Source organism: Nylanderia fulva, unplaced genomic scaffold (genome assembly GCF_048542155.1).
Source record: "Nylanderia fulva isolate GAGA-0341 unplaced genomic scaffold, ASM4854215v1 Scaffold3, whole genome shotgun sequence".
NCBI classification, from domain to species: domain Eukaryota; kingdom Metazoa; phylum Arthropoda; class Insecta; order Hymenoptera; family Formicidae; genus Nylanderia; species Nylanderia fulva.
The window spans coordinates 2,273,391-2,289,607 of NW_028190368.1; the positions used below are offsets into that span (position 1 = coordinate 2,273,391).

Consider the following 16,217-nt stretch of genomic DNA (forward strand, 5'->3'; position numbering starts at 1 on the left):
ATATGTAAAAACTACAAATTTTATTCTAAAAGTTTATATATAGATAAAACTTTCTGTGTTATGTTTCTGATAAAAAAAAATCAAAATGCTATAAAGAATACTCAATAAGCATTTATTAGAGAAATAGTTTGATATACAATATTATGTATACATATGTTTCATTGTGAATATTATTGTATGCACTGTATAGCTTTAACCCTCGAGTTGCTGATATAGAATTGGGACATAATCGTCCCATTCTGCCTGATACATGTTTCCAGCGATCGGATCACCCAGTTTGTATTTAGCAGCGAAGTTTTTAATGGAAAACTTGCCACGATTATCACCGCTTCGATTAGTCAAACGCTTCTCGTTGAAAGTGAGCTTGCCAGGTTGTTTATACAACAGAAATACGTATCGATGAAGGCCTGTATGTTTTGGAGGTCCGGAACCAACATACTGGGATAGGACTTCTCCCTTGGAGACATCTGATCCAGGGATATTGCCTACCAACCAGTGATGCCATTCGCGAAATTTGGGATCTTGTCTGCTCGGAGCATCAGGATCTGTTTAAATATTTAAATAGAATATAAGTATAAATATTAATATATATATATAACAAATTATCTTACTGGATTATTAAAACATTCAGAGCATGAGTGAAATAATTTGCTATTTTACATATAATTGCAGATTTAATTTTAGAAAAATATAGTAGTCATTTCTATCAGAATGACTCTTGTTTTCATTTTCTTTTTAAGCGGGAAGCACACATTTTTGCATAAACGCATAAGCATATGCATAAAAAATTTGATTCGTTGAATTTCTTATGCATACGTTTATAGACCAATCAAGATTCTTATGCTTATGCTTATGCGCCTATGCAAAAGTGTGTACCCTCTGCTATAAAATATTAAAAATAAATTACAAATATATGTCTATTATCTACAGTTATTATAATTTATAGAAAAGAAATTACAATGAAAATAGATGCAGATTCTTAACTGCATTATAAAGATAAGACAAATAACTTGACCGTACAGTTAATGTTGAAACTCAAACATATATAATTGTCAAAAATATATAATTGTAATCTTGAAATAAATCCTACATTTTATAGATCGCACTCTTGCATTGAAATGTTTAATTATAAATCTATAATCTATATGACAATATTTCTATTTACCAGTCATGCACAAGGTATAAAATGTGTTTGCATCTCCGCTCCACTGAACAGTAGGTTGATCCTTGACCTGAGTCGGAGTGAGAACCTTGCCGATTTCAACAGTGAGATTATTAGGATAGCTGACATTCAGCACATCCGTAGGCACTTTATCCACCACATCTGGTACAACTCCATGAGTCTGTAGAGCCTGAGCCATGGATGATGCTAAACGTGAACCCACTTGTGAAACAGCTGACGCAACTCCTAGAATCAAGGTACTGAATTACCATAACTTTTCCAGCCTTGAAAAAGTAAAAATAATAAGAAAATAAGAGATCAAAAATGCAATATTTGATGATATCTGTATGTGTTAATTGTTCAAGTTGTAACATAACAATATATTCTGCTATCATCAAATATATATATATATATATGTGTGTGTGTGTGTATATGATGATATATATATATATATATTTTATCTGTATTAGGAAACAAAACCAGGTCGATTCGCCGGTAAAAATAAGGCGCAACGGAGATCAGAAAAGAGCACTCCCACATTATTTAATACCCAAACTACAGCAGATCGCGACGAGGACGATTGTTTTATGACGCAGCAACATTTCGCCAAGAGACTAGTGCTTCGCGACTCACGAAAGCTTCGCTAGCGAATGTGAGCGAACGGATCTTTTGCAACGCAGATCCGCATCCGTAAAAAAGAAATCCCGTTTCTCATACATATATGCGTGGGGTATAATTCGAGAATATACAGTGTCTGAGAAATTTGCTATTACTTGCGGCGAGAAGAGGACATGATTACAAAGCACTTGCCGGTATACGCGAATGAACGTGGAACTGGAGGACGAATAAGAGACGGCAAAAGCACAAGAGAGAGAGATCGCTTACCCCTCCTCGTCGTCCGAACACACAAGATATGATATAAGTTATCACCCTATCTGTTGTGTAACTATATGTATATTGTTGTTATTCACCTTCGTGACGGACGATAGGAAGTGATAGCTCTTCCAGGTACGTAGTAATTGAGGTAAATGGAGAGGTAAACAACGTGATAGCGTGAAATCGCGGAGCGGTCAATGCGAGTAAACAACGGAATATCGAGCGGAATAATAAAAGAAATTCTTTCCGGCTGTTTCTTCAAAGCTCTGCGCTTTAGAAACAGCTGTTGCCGGCTGATGCGCGAGTTTTCGACCGCGAATTTATGCAAATTTCAAATAAGCTTATTTACAACGCGAGATGAAAATTGTAAGAAAAACAATTACAAATATTTATACACAATTATCGTCACCGAAAGGATTTGAAATTTACATTCGAGAAGCTTTCGACTTCTGGCAACGCTTCAGAAGAGAAAATATCTCTTTAAAGTCATATAATTTCAAGCAGATGTATAGTAGAATTTCTACTACTTTAGTAGAATCTGAATTTTCAAAGCGATATGATTTATATCGCTTTAAATTTCTATATTTATATTGCAATTATTATATCTTCAGAATCTCTTTTTGTATAATTTCTATATATATAAATATATATATATATATATATATATATATATATATTAATTAATTATCTAATAACAATATTGTGTTGAATTTTACTGATTCAGTTTTTAAGTATAAATAATGAGTTTGTCACGTCATAAAAAATTATAAATTATATTTATACTTAAAAACTGAATCAGTAAAGTTCAACAATATTGTTATTAGATATAATTAATTTATGACAATAATAATAATAATAACAATAAAAAATGATCAATTTCAGAAATGCGCAAACGAAGACACCTAAAATGTCAAGTGTACCGACTGTCGATAACATCCAAAACTTTTTTCTCGACAACCAATGAGGACCGATCGGGAGCATCGACGATGACAGCGCCCTCTGCGATATGACTGCTCGAGCAGCCTTGAGCCACCTCGAGCTCAGCATACCTGAGCATATCTACCTGCCACACGGAAGGTCGATCACCTTCTTCTTCTCTAGCCTCGTCGTAGCATTCCAAAACATTCGGTCGAGGTTCGAGGAGCTTGGAAGACGATCGTGTTCAAGAATCCCGATTCCTCCGAAAGGCGAGACGCCTCCGAGGATGAGAGTTTCGCGTATGTTAGGCCTGACATAATCCACGAATGCTCGGAGAAAGGTGGGCGTATCTGCTGCAGGGGACAATTCCGCGTGACAGGACCGTCCGGACGAGGAGAATGCTGTTGAGCATTTAGGGAGAAGGAGCTATGGAGTCGGAGATTTGTCGCGCGCACTTCCTCGGGGATCCCTCCTGACCCAGCTCGAGTCGCCGCCAACCTGGGGGAGGAGTAGCCCGCCGCAAACATGCACCAGAACAGACGTAAGAAGAAGCGAGTGAACTATGGTGTCAGGGCGGTCGAGGTGATTCGCGGCGCGAAGGGCTTCGGCTTCACGATCTCGGGTCAGCAGCCGTGCATCCTGAGCTGCATCGTCCCGGGCAGCCCCGCGGAGAGCGCCGGTCTCCGGGCCGGGGACTACCTGGTCGCCGTGAACGGCCACAACGTCAGCAAGGTGCCGCACGACGACGTGGTGCAGCTGATCGGGAACTCCAAGGGGGTGCTGCGACTGCAGATAGCTGAGAATTATTACTCCGACTCGGATGAGGAAGGCTTGGCCACCGTGAGATCCAAGCCCAAGTACGCTCACAAGCCAAGGGTCGCTAATGCAAGTGCCTTACAGCTGCAATGCAGAGCTGCGAAGGTGGTCAGAGATCTGCAGAGCGGAGCCATGTTTCATGAGTCACTGGGCAATCTAGCGTCTGACAGTAAAGATCAGTACAACTATTCCGTCCTGCACTATCGTTGGAACATGACGAGTCCTCTTCCACCACCGCCACCACCGGTATCTCATAAACGTGATTCCGAGAAGATTGTGCATAGAACGGTGGTCGGGTATCTCGGCACCATCGATATACCGAATCAGTTGCATCCGTCCTGTATGATGCAGGTGAATTCTTCAAATATATTTTATTCTTTTAATTTATAATTTATCCATTTATATGCTAAGTTTTAAATTAATAGTCTAATGCTAGAGTATAATATAATTCTTTATCGTCGTTGCAGGTTTTGAGAAAATGCATCAAGAGGCTGAAAGCTGAAAAGCGAAATCCAACCACTGTACTTCTCACTATTCACGTTGCCAATATTAAACTCACCAATTCGGAGAACCGCGTCATCGCCGAATACCCGTCGTACCGAATAATATTTTGTAACTCCTTCTCCGAGCAGGACAAGCAGTACTTTGGTATATTAACAAAATCCATGAAGAACACAGAGGACATTGTCTCGAACTCGTGTCACGTCTTCACTATTTATTATAAATTAATCGATCACGAGGTGCATTCCAGTGCGTGTAACGTGTTCGGATTTACGTGTACAAAGTCATCGGAGCTGAATGTTTGCCAAGAATTTCCTGACAGTTGTACGAGTCTTATCGGTGCCATACAGACATTGTATATATCTGATTGCACGAATGGAGAGAATCCGTACAATGAGGCGCGAATACGACTGGATGCCGCTTCTCCTCAACCGAGCAACGTTAGCACGTCGACTGCTCATTCGAGCAACAGTGATTCTGGAATTGGTTTTAAAGATGATTATGGCAGTTGTTCGGGTCAAAATACAGTAAACGACTGCGAACGAAGAAGGCAGCATCCTTCCAATGTGCAATATAGGGTACTTTTTATTACTTATATTCTATTTAGATAATGTTATTTTTTTCTTTACATAAATACGATATGTATATACGTTCCATTTTACTTATAAGCGATAGAAAGAAACAAGTGTGAAAACAATATAAATCTAGTACAAAACATTTTGAAATTACAAATGCTTGCATCAAAAATCTTTTCGATAACTTGTAAAAATATGATTTACTCTGTTTTCTTTATATTTCTTAATTTATTTAGTATCTATATTCGAAATGAACAATTATTTCAAATATATAAAGATATTGAAAGCAATTTATATCATTCTTGTGTATTCTATTACACAGTCATGATACTTGATTTGCATTCTAGCTCACAGATTATACTCATTTTCAGAATATAAGCGCGCGATCGTCCAGAGAACTTGTCAAGGGTGAGGCTGCTGAGCACCGATTGGCAGTTCGCGCGACTTCGGAAATCAAGTGGAATAAGGAACCAAAATTCGATTTTTTTAAAGGTAAGATGATATGAGATATGATTACTTTGAAATTGTCACAAGATTTCTTTCATATTTTTTAATCACTTTCCACTTTTTTCTTTGTTTTTTTTGTCCAGACAATACATTTCCAAGTTTCTTTTAACATAAAAAATTTTTGATACATATTAATTAATTAATTTATGAGGATGACGAAACTGGAAATCGAATCTTTCGTTGAACGATTGCTTCGCACTAAACTACTTGGAACTCATTTTGGAGCCGTTAAATAAGCGTGAATCAGAATGAAAGTGGTGGGGAAATCTACGAAAATGCTTTTTACAGGGATGCGACACGTAACGGGGAGTGGGGAGGGTTCGACCACCACCTGCGCCAGCGGAACATCTGCCCCTGTTGCGACTCGTAGCGCATTGGCGGCCAGTACGTCCATTGGATCTCTCGCGTCGGTTTGCACTACGGCGTTGCTCGACGGCCTCGAGGACGTCGCGGAATCGTCGATGAAAGCGGCGTCGACGGCGAAACTACAGCGTCTTATGGACACCACGAACAAACTCAGCCCGAAGGTCTACTGCGGCCAAGTCGGCACGAAATTGCTGGTGCACAGCTTGGAGGATATCAATTCCAGCATGGAGTACGCGCGACCGCCCTTTTGTCATTCGTATTCCTCCAAGTCCGACAAGCAACCTCGTCCTTGGGGAAGCCTACAGGAAATACGGAATTTCGGGAGCAGCGCCTCCGACAATTATATAGTGAGTTCTTCTTTTAATTTATTTTTTTCTTTTAGATCTTAAGAGAAACTCTTACTAGCCGTTTGCCAATTGATGTCATTTTGATATATTATGTAATATATTGTAATATTTTAGCAATATATTATACTTTATAATTAACTCGCATTTCATTTAAAGTATTTTCACAAATAGCATTATATAATATTATAACTATATTACTATGTAATAAAGGATTTTTATAATTTATTATAAAATTTATTGTAATTATTTATGCTGACTTTTCTTGCTGAATAACAAACTTTTATCAATTTGGCAAATGGCAAATATTCTTTTGCGTTAAAAAGAAAAATGTACGATGTGACCAATATTTTTTCTTTATGATTTTTATAAATTCTATAATTATTACACACGCTTCCAAAAATGTGCGACAGTTTACGTCTCGGATGTCGGATTTGTCGCCGAGTTTCCGAACGATTTCCGGTTCCTCTTGTCTACTCGTTATTCAAGCTGCGTCATCGCGTTTCCTGCCTCTGATCTGCCATACACCCAGGCAAGGGTTAAGCGTAAACGAAACAATCGGAAAACCAGGTCTGCGTGAACCAGATTCCCGCGTTTCACTTACGAAACACGTGTTCGCGAACGCGTTTACTTTATTCGGTATCTCTGCCGCCTTTCCTAGGAATGTACATATGTAGATTGCAACAAACTCATGGTGCAACCGTGATGCTGTCATCGAATCATCGAATTTATGCCATACAAATTTGTTAAGAATTTGACAGACTTTCTCGCATATTTTTTGATGGAAATTTCAAACAAGTGTATATCAATTAGAGAAACATTAATTGGAATTAATTGAAAGTTGACTGATCTCTCTTGGAATATTATTTACTTGTTTTTATCACGATCACAAAATTAATTTTTTTTCATATTTATTGTTAGTTGAAAAATCAGAATTTGCGATCTATTTGGAATATTATTCGTTTTCAAAATTGAAATGCTTTTTTTATATTTGATCGAAAAATAAAATTAGAAATGAGATATTTGCATTAACATTTGGCGATTTCGAAAAATTAGCGAGATTATTACCTCGAAAGCAATAGGGCAACGAGCCAGAAAACATTACCATTCTTTTAGATTCGCATAATGACACAAATTAAGGTAATTAGGTTGAATCAGAGTGAAATTTTCGCTGAAATTTTTTTCGCTAATACGGCGGATAAAAATAGCTTCTAACAAGTACAGTGCAACGAGAGCCTAAAGTAACATTAAAAAAGAATGCTCCCGAGGTTGATGCACCACGTTTAAATGCACGAATAGATCTTATGACGATAAATGCAGGGTCGGTTGCATAAAGGATATTCACTGCTTACATTTTCCAATTTTTTTTCCTCAAATCCTATGTCTATCATGAACAATCCTTTTCAAGTAAATCCAACAGAAAGGTATTTGAAATTAATCTTCATTATATTATTGAATTATATAATTTATTATAAATATAATAAATTATTATAATTATTATTTTATTACAATTTTTTATTATTTTTTTTTATTATATTTATTTTGATTATTCTTCGCATATTATATTATTGAATTATAATTTGCGTAATCGAATCTCATCAGTATCTTATATAAAATTAATCATATCAATTCCATCAGAAAATGAAAATTTCAAATATTTAAATAAAAAAAAATAAAGTTAATTTTTAATGGTGTAGACGTGCAGAAGGCAAAATTATGAATATGCAAATTATTAACATACATCATAGAGATGCGTTCCTTCGTTATCCATCCATCCTCAAATATTTAAATCGTATATTCTCCCATGATCCTTGCAGCTTCTAAACCACTCCATGCTCCACTTGTTCTGCATTAACGAATCCTTCTGTCCTGCAGTGCGGCCCTGCATAGATGTTAAAAGGAGGTTGAGTTGAGGAGAGAATTCTCTGGGGAGAGACAGAGAGGGAAAGGCCCCGTGTATACATATAGTGCAGCGGTGAGAGCGGAAGAGACGCGGGGGACCGTGGGGTCGGGACGATGAGAATGAATCAGTCGAGAGAGCAACGGCGAGGAGTAGGAGGAAGAGAAGAAGGGGACCACGGGCCTTGTTCGAGCCGTCCGTAAAGTGGCCTAGCCTCGGCGTTTCTCGTCGTAGCCAGGCCAGGCAGCAGTCAGTCGGATCGGACGCATAGCAGCAAGCGTGTGACTCGCTCGTCAATGATGTCCCCGGATGATTACGTCGTCGTTTGGAACTCGCCGTCGTCGTCGTCGTCGTCGTCGTCGTCGTCAGCTCGTGTCACGTCACGTCACATCGCGTTGGGCGGAGCCCTCGTCATTACACCAGCGAATCGCCTGTTTTAGTCCGTTTTTCTCCGTCGTTCTCTATCTATTACGCGATCATTGTTAACGAGGACTACGAGAGTATCTCTCGATTTAGGTTGACATATATAAATGACATCGCCGCCGTTGCGCGTTTCTGTGAGAACGAGCGTGACATGGAAGCGCGGGCGAAATCGGTATGTAAAAGAAAATTTAGAAAGGAATAATAATGTATAAGACAAATGTATTTATAAATGTTTGCACGGTATATCGCACCGCTGCGCTGATGCCGCTGATAGCGTCAATGACTCATTGTTCGACGAATTTGGAGCACATTCGTGACTTCAGGGAAAGTGTCATTATTCAGCGTGTTAAATATTTTTAATTAACGTGGTGACTTTTTCTTAGAAGAAAGGAGTTTTGCATCACACGTATACACATACATACAAAATTAAAAAGCGTGTTCAGATAATGTTGATCTAAAAAAATACGTTTGATTTATTTGATAAAATACTTGAAGCAATTTAAACTGCGTTGACAGAAAGAGTAAGCTCCATCGTACCGAGGATGTCCTTCTGTCGCATTAAATTTGACATCCTACATATATCGGATGATTAAGTAGTAAAGTGAGCAGAGAGGAGAGGTGAATGTAAACCAACATTGCACCGTCAACATCTCAATGAACTTATATTTACGCGGTCGAAATAACGGGATAAAAAACTCTATGGGGGGTCAGAGAATCATCGACTGTAAACAGTGTGCGATGATTGTATTTCTCTAATTAAATCCTGGTTTTAAGAGCTAATATTCCGGATTCTATTCGCTAATGCTTTCTTTTTCTCACGCGCTGATACGAAATGTTTCCTTAATTATTAATAATCACGTGTTCTTGGCTCGGTGAGTTCATAACGCGACGACTCATCCTCGTCTCTTGATTTTAAATTCGCATTCTTTTCATTGTCAGATGCGTGACGAACATATTTAGCCTTTTCTTCTTCTCTCGTTGAGTTGACGGAAATTCTCTCTGTTTCTCTCACACATAATTATAGCTATCTATTCTTAAAATCAATATCTTGCTGTCGTTTAATTGCTCTTACCAGTTACGCGATAATATCAATTGAAAGAAAAATCGCACGTGGGAAACAGAAAATGCACATTACTTATCCTGAATATGGGAAGACACTGTACGGGGAGATGGGAAAACGGAACATGCGAAGTGAGAACGATGTAAGAAAGCGTTTTTCTCATAGCTAGCGCGCACCTGTTGCTAAACACGGCAGGTGCTGAAAAAAACTGCAAGGATTCCAGCTCGGGATCCGCGAAAGAAGTAAAATAAATATCGGGAGATTCTTCTCTAAATTCTCCTCCTTTTTTGTTCAAATATTATCGATACATTGAGATCACACTATAGAGATCGTGCATAAATAACATCAAAGTATGTGCATAGTAATATTTGAAAAATGGTAATAATTGTACAATAAGCAAAACATTTTCAATAGGTTTTATTTATTTTATAGCAATTTTATCTTGTATTTGCATTGTCTCAAGGAACTTTTTTTTTATAATTAGATTATATTTTAAGGAGAATTAATTTATTTTAGAAATATTTCACACCAGGCTGAAAAAAATAATTGAAGGATTATTTAATTCAATGAATTTTTAAGTTTGTTATTAATTTAAAAAATTACAGATTAAATTTTTTCTACTAATTACTTTTACTATTAAATTTGAAGATATTTTCTCCTTTATTTATATTTAACATTTTTATTCTATAATAATACATTTTATGGAAACAATGTCCCTGTGCAATGTGATTAAAACTTCTCAGTTAAATTTTATTAATCGAATTGTATTAAATGTGTTGCAGTACGGAAGTACAGAATCCTGTGACAAGAACAATGACTGCAAAGGAGTGCACACGTGGGCAAATGGATTTGAGAAGCTGCTGGAAGATCCAAAAGGATTGCAAACGTTTGCTGTAAGTTGTCTCTATTGAATATTTATTACGCATATGTGTATGTTAATATTATACTGAATGCAATTGTTCTTTATTCAAGGAGTTTCTCAAGAAGGAGTTTAGTCATGAGAATATATATTTTTGGGCTGCTTGTGAGAGATATAAAGATACTAAAGACGCTGGTATGCGCCGTCGATTAGCCTGCCAGATATATCAGCGTCATTTATCGAATACAGCCGCCGAGCCAGTAAACGTTGATAGTCATGCATCAGGACAGATTACGCAAGAATTGCTCGATGAAGCACCCGCGGATTTATTTTTGCAGGTATAAATTCCGGATATCCGTTCAAAGTTATTTAAATTTTAAGTTATTATTTTTCATCTTTTACAAAAAAGGACAGCAAACAGTAAAACATAATCACTGATGTTTTTGTTAAAAATGAATTAAATATTAACTTGTGCTCTTTTTTTTGCTTTAAGAATTACATGTGTGTATTAGCTTTAAAGCATTTATCTTAACAAGAGCATCTATGATCAGATTATATTGTTACATCACATGCAATGATTCTTTTATATTTGTCTCATTTATGTAATGTGCGAATATTTTTGAATATATATTTCATTATTGTATATGATTGAATTAACAAGTAACTGTATCTTAATTAATGTATCGTTGTTTTAGGCTCAGAAACAAGTATTTAACCTAATGAAGTTTGACAGTTACCCAAGATTCTTGCGATCGGAACTTTATCGTGCTTGTTTGGAAGCAGGGAGCGCCATAGTTGATACAGAAGACTGTGATTTACATCTTACAAATTCACCCAGTGTAAAATTGAAAAAGAGTCACTCCGATGCAGAAGATCGTTGTCGGAAATCGATTCTTCCCTGGAATAGAAAAAACAGGTGAATTGTTTAAACAGAGAATGTCTCCATTTGAAGAAAAAACTGTTTTTTTATCTATATATATCTAATTTATTTTATCATACATATTTTTAGATCTAAATCGAAGGATCGTGGTGAATCCGAGTACAACAAAGTCCCTAGTCGAAGTGAACCTATATACAAAAGTTTTACAACCATCAAGAGGGACACGGAAGGTAATAATAATGAAGACAGTGTGTCAATCTCCAGTAGCCGGTCATCATTAGCGTCATGGGATCTGGCGTTACGGCAGTCATTTAACAAACATGTAAGTATTCCATTGCATCTAACATAGCATCCCAATAATTATGTTTTTAATGAATATGAAATAGTTATTTGCATATGTTGAGTTGATGATGAGATTGTTCCTTTTTATAATTACTGTAATATATTGAATATAGAAATTTGAATTGTAGATTGTAAATGCTAATACTTTAAGAAAATTTAAATTCTCAAACATAACTGTTTTGATAAATTCTTTTATATTTTAAGTTCTGTTTAAACGAGTGTTGTGTGTAAATTTATTTTGTAGAGAATGCATTTGATAATATTATATATTTATATACGTTTTTAAAATGTGATTATTATTATTATTACATCATACTGTGAGGTGAAAGAGAGTAGTATGTTGCGCATTAATCTTTCCAACTAAGATACATTAACTGTCACAGAGTATAGATTTATACCACTCGGATTCTAGATGTATTGCATAAACATTTAATAACAAGTTTGTTATGATTATGTAAAAATGGTCTAACATCAAAATGTGAAAGTTATGATAAATAACTTTCAAAATTTTATAGCATATATAATGTTTTAGACAATATCTAATATTTGTATAAATTCTGATTTAGTGAGCTTGGATTGCTTTTTATTTATTTTATAAAATAATTTTTGCTTTAGATATTTTGGATTTTTTAACGCGGCAAAATGTTTTCAAAAAATTGCGTGCAATATAAATCATGTATTTCAAAAGAATATTGAGCTTATTTCGTGTCAGACTCGCGCAAATTTTGTAGTGCACGTAAATGTACTTGCGTAAGCGAATATGTATGCTTACTTGTAGTCTCTCTCCTCTTGCGACGGTCAAACAAACGAAAAGAGAGATGCTCGCAAATGTACGGGATTGTGTCGAGTAATATTGCCCGATGGTTCCACTACGGTAGTGACAACTAGCCATACCGAGAGCATTAAAGACGTGGTTACTCGTCTTCTTGATAAGCGAGCTCTACGATATTCTAATTATGACGTTCTGATATTAGCAACAGATGAGGTTTGTGTTGCCTTCTACTTAATCGCAAGCTTCGAAAAATATATCTTATCTAATGCATACCTTTTTTGCGTTTTTTTTTGCGTTATAATGCACATATGTAGTTTATTTGTTCTTGATTTTTAACATTAGCTTTTGCACAAATTAAGTATCGAATGCGTGATGCATGTATTTTTATTATTTTGTTCATATAATTTAGTGAGGGAAAAGACAAAAGAAAATTGTTTTGTATATACACATTTGCATGCACATTTAAATTAGGAATATTAATACTTAATATCTGCATACACATAATTTACAGTTTTAATCACCAATTCTTAATCATTGCATTAATATAAATTGAAACAAATCATTGCATTGATTATATAATACATTATATTTTTCTTGTTTGCAGATGGTTGACACGAAGTGTTTTTCGTCAGTATTAGCAGGCCAGGAAGTAGAGGTTGTCCTTACAAAAGTTCTAAAGGTAGAATTACCCTCGCGAAGAATAATAAGCGTTATCACTCACAAGGGTAAAACTCTGAAAGAAGTGTTGAGGCCTCTTCTAAATAAATATGGCTTCAATCTAGACTTAATTAGTATTTGGAGTGAAGGTCATTGCGTTCCTATGGATATTATGGCCATTAATGCCCCTACGCGCCTTATTGTAGTGGCAAATGAAGAAGGTTAGTGTATTTAATAAAAACATCTAATAATGATATGTATTAATAATTATTAATATTTATTATTATATTTCTAAAGATAATATATTTATATATATTAATATATAATTAATTTTCTCAAACAATTTTTTATGTTAAAATATTACACATTAATACATTTAGTTATTAAAAAAATGATTAAAATTACAAAATGCTGAATTAATAATTTAAATATTGTTATTCTTATAGATTTTCAACGAGAGTTACATACTGCCAAGTATTTGGACGAAGTACCACATGTACAACCAACTCTGGATGAAATTACTAATAAAGTATTTGAAGAGTTATTAGTTGGGAAAAGTAGAAACAAATATCAGTACAGCGAAGGATCGTGTAAGGTAAGCGAAATATAATAATATCTGAAGCAAGGAAAGATATATGTAATCTTTTATTATGTAGTAGTTTATTCTCAACGTAATTTTTATATTTTATCATAGTCTGATGATCAACGCTCTGAAGGATCTTCCATATTGTCTAGTAAATTTTTTCTACGAGATTCGACAATTCACGGGAAGAAGAAGGTAAATTTATATTTGACATTTTAAAATTAAAAAAAAATCAATAGTACACAAGTAACTTATTTCTGATTTTTCATGATTATAAGGCAAAATCTAAATATTGCAATACAACTGAGAAGGGTAATACAAATGATGAGGGAGCGCCTGTTAAATCGCAACCTCCGCTTATCGCAAAGTGGCGTAATGGTGTAAAATTGCAGCTTCCAGGCAGATTCGACGGAGATGGTGAGATAATAATATATATACTTTTTCTTTTTTATTATATACATATATTAGAAATTTTTTATTATATACATATATTATATACATATATATAGAAAAAAGCAATTATCAATATAATTTCGAAGATATCAAATATATAATTATAAAGAGAGAAATACTTATAGTATCCAAAATTACACTTTTTATATAAAATGTCAAATTAAATTAAATTATAAAATGTGAAAAAATGAATTTTTTTGAGATAATTAATTTAAATTGTAATTTTTTTACAGATTTATACGAAGGATTAAAAAGAGCGCAAAGATCAAGATTAGAAGATCAGAGAGGGACGGAAATTAACTTTGAGCTACCGGATTTCTTAAAGGTACAGTTCCAGTTGTATTTTACATATATACATCATATTTAGTTTGTACTCTAACTTATATTGAAATTTGATAGAGCGTATAGAAGTTACATTGTGTGCATAAACTCTATATTATATCTCTATATTATATATATATGCGTTTCGACTCTTAAAGCTATGAAATTACTGATCAGAACAAGGAGAATGGGAAACCGTCGGATTCGAACAAGATGCGAAGGAGCCGAGTGGTGTCGGCCAATTGCGAGGGCACCACAAAGTTTTACGATTCTAGTGAGGATAAGCAAAGTAGCTGCAGCGGATACGACTATCCCATGCACGTGACGAACGGAGTTTTGAACGAACGATTCTCAACCTTGGTTACGGAACCTTTAAGTAAGTGCCTCGACAGCTCATTCACTCTAGACGGTGATAGAACATTGGTGGACGCCGATCAGACGATTATTGAGAATTATGCCAATTCTCCATCGAAGACTCCGTGCTCGGAAAGCTTCAGTATGGACATCTCTCGTGGGAAACTATCGAAACCTCCGCCGTTACCGCCGAAACCTAAAAATCTCGTCGTGAATGTGGTGAAAAGCGGATACATTATGTCACCGAAAACTCTGCAAAGGCCTAATCATGTGATCGAATGAAGCAATCTGAATTCCGTAGAGAGAAGAATATTTTCTAATTAACGTAACGTTTAGTGTACATCGTTTTTCATGTGATGCCACGATTTCGAATACGACATGGTAAGATACCTGAATTATACCTTTATTATACTTATGAATTAATTATAGAAAAGATGACTCCTTGTGTGACATCAAAGTTTACTGCGGACGAAAGATATAGGGCTATTATTAAGTAATCGCATTCTTCTATTATGCATTTTCCTATCATATATTCGCATTCCACAATTTAGATTTTATCGCGAAAACTTTTTGCCCTGTTTGTGCCTTGACTCTAGAACGCTATTGTATAAATGTGCCGATCTTTTAAAAACTTTATCTTTTAATTATACATTCCTATATATTGGGTCGCTTACACATTAAGATTAATACATTCGATTTTGTTTCATCTTTTATTGATTTGTATTTTTAATCAATAAAAAATGAAATAAATGAATATGATTGTATTTTTTATTGTACGTAATATTTATGTGTCCATAATAATGACATGTGGTGCTGAATGATAATATAGCGTTCTAGAGTTAAATTAGATAGTAAAACACATATGATATATATATATATATATTTTATATATATACCGACAATTTTTACCATCGAATTGTCTCTTTCGACTAGGAAAAATAAAACAAGGAAAGTTCAGATGATGATAATTAATGCGCTTATTAGACAAAGATATAGAAACAAATATTAATAAAAAGAAATGCATTTCAGAGGAGCATAGCAGAATGAAAAATAAAACACGATTTATTTTGCAATATTTTGAGTAAATATTATTAATTAGATATTTTTGGAAAACAATTGCTTCAGGAAACAATTATGCCCTGTAGAATATAGTGAAGCATTTTAAATATTTATTGCATAGATTACGAAAGTGTATATTTAAATACTATATTGTACATTTAATTACATTGATAAATGTTTAGCGATACGAAAATGTTTGAAAAAAATTTGGAAATTGATTAAATTCTTGAAGTAGTTCCGCTGTATTCTACAGTATATTTTGATATAAATTATCGTACTTTACACACGCTGGTCAAAAATGTGCATATGTCACTTTATAACAATGAAAATACTCATTATAGAGAGAATTATGTAAAGCAAATTCTCGTTATATATTGTATTGGTGGGGCACCTATTGTGACACATGCTAATATATTGTATTATTTGACTATCTGAGAGAATTAGACGAACTAATAAATTTTCAAAATTTTATAGAAAAGCCTACTTTTA

General features: G+C 34.8%; 2 protein-coding genes across 8 annotated transcripts; one reads left to right on the plus strand and one right to left on the minus strand.

Moving 5' to 3' along the window:
* Positions 1–91: 91 nt before the first annotated feature.
* Positions 92–2,193, minus strand: LOC114928022 (protein D2). Of its 5 annotated transcripts, none has more exons than XM_029299390.2 (3): positions 2,134–2,193; positions 1,166–1,408; positions 92–545 (listed from the first exon to the last, which is right to left on the minus strand). In XM_029299390.2, exons 2-3 carry the CDS (start codon positions 1,359–1,361, stop codon positions 193–195), a joined length of 549 nt encoding a protein of 182 aa, XP_029155223.1. In that variant the 5' UTR covers positions 1,362–1,408; positions 2,134–2,193; the 3' UTR covers positions 92–192. The 5 variants fall into 5 exon arrangements, with proteins under 5 accessions (XP_029155223.1, XP_029155161.1, XP_029155092.1 ...); XM_029299328.2 differs by lacking the exon at positions 2,134–2,193 and adding an exon at positions 2,048–2,125; XM_029299259.2 differs by lacking the exon at positions 2,134–2,193 and adding an exon at positions 1,973–2,032.
* Positions 2,194–2,929: 736 nt separating this feature from the next.
* On the plus strand, positions 2,930–16,206 carry loco (regulator of G protein signaling family member locomotion defects). Of its 3 annotated transcripts, none has more exons than XM_029299185.2 (15): positions 2,930–4,123; positions 4,240–4,851; positions 5,220–5,340; positions 5,644–6,068; positions 10,231–10,341; positions 10,421–10,645; positions 11,003–11,223; positions 11,317–11,509; positions 12,308–12,514; positions 12,906–13,179; positions 13,405–13,553; positions 13,653–13,736; positions 13,820–13,958; positions 14,228–14,319; positions 14,474–14,532. In XM_029299185.2, exons 1-15 carry the CDS (start codon positions 3,482–3,484, stop codon positions 14,477–14,479), a joined length of 3,501 nt encoding a protein of 1,166 aa, XP_029155018.1. In that variant the 5' UTR covers positions 2,930–3,481; the 3' UTR covers positions 14,480–14,532. The 3 variants fall into 3 exon arrangements, with proteins under 3 accessions (XP_029155018.1, XP_029155013.1, XP_029155009.1); XM_029299176.2 differs by having other exon boundaries at positions 2,933–4,123; positions 14,493–16,206; XM_029299180.2 differs by lacking the exon at positions 12,308–12,514 and having other exon boundaries at positions 2,932–4,123; positions 14,493–16,206.
* The last annotated feature ends 11 nt before the right edge of the window (positions 16,207–16,217 follow it).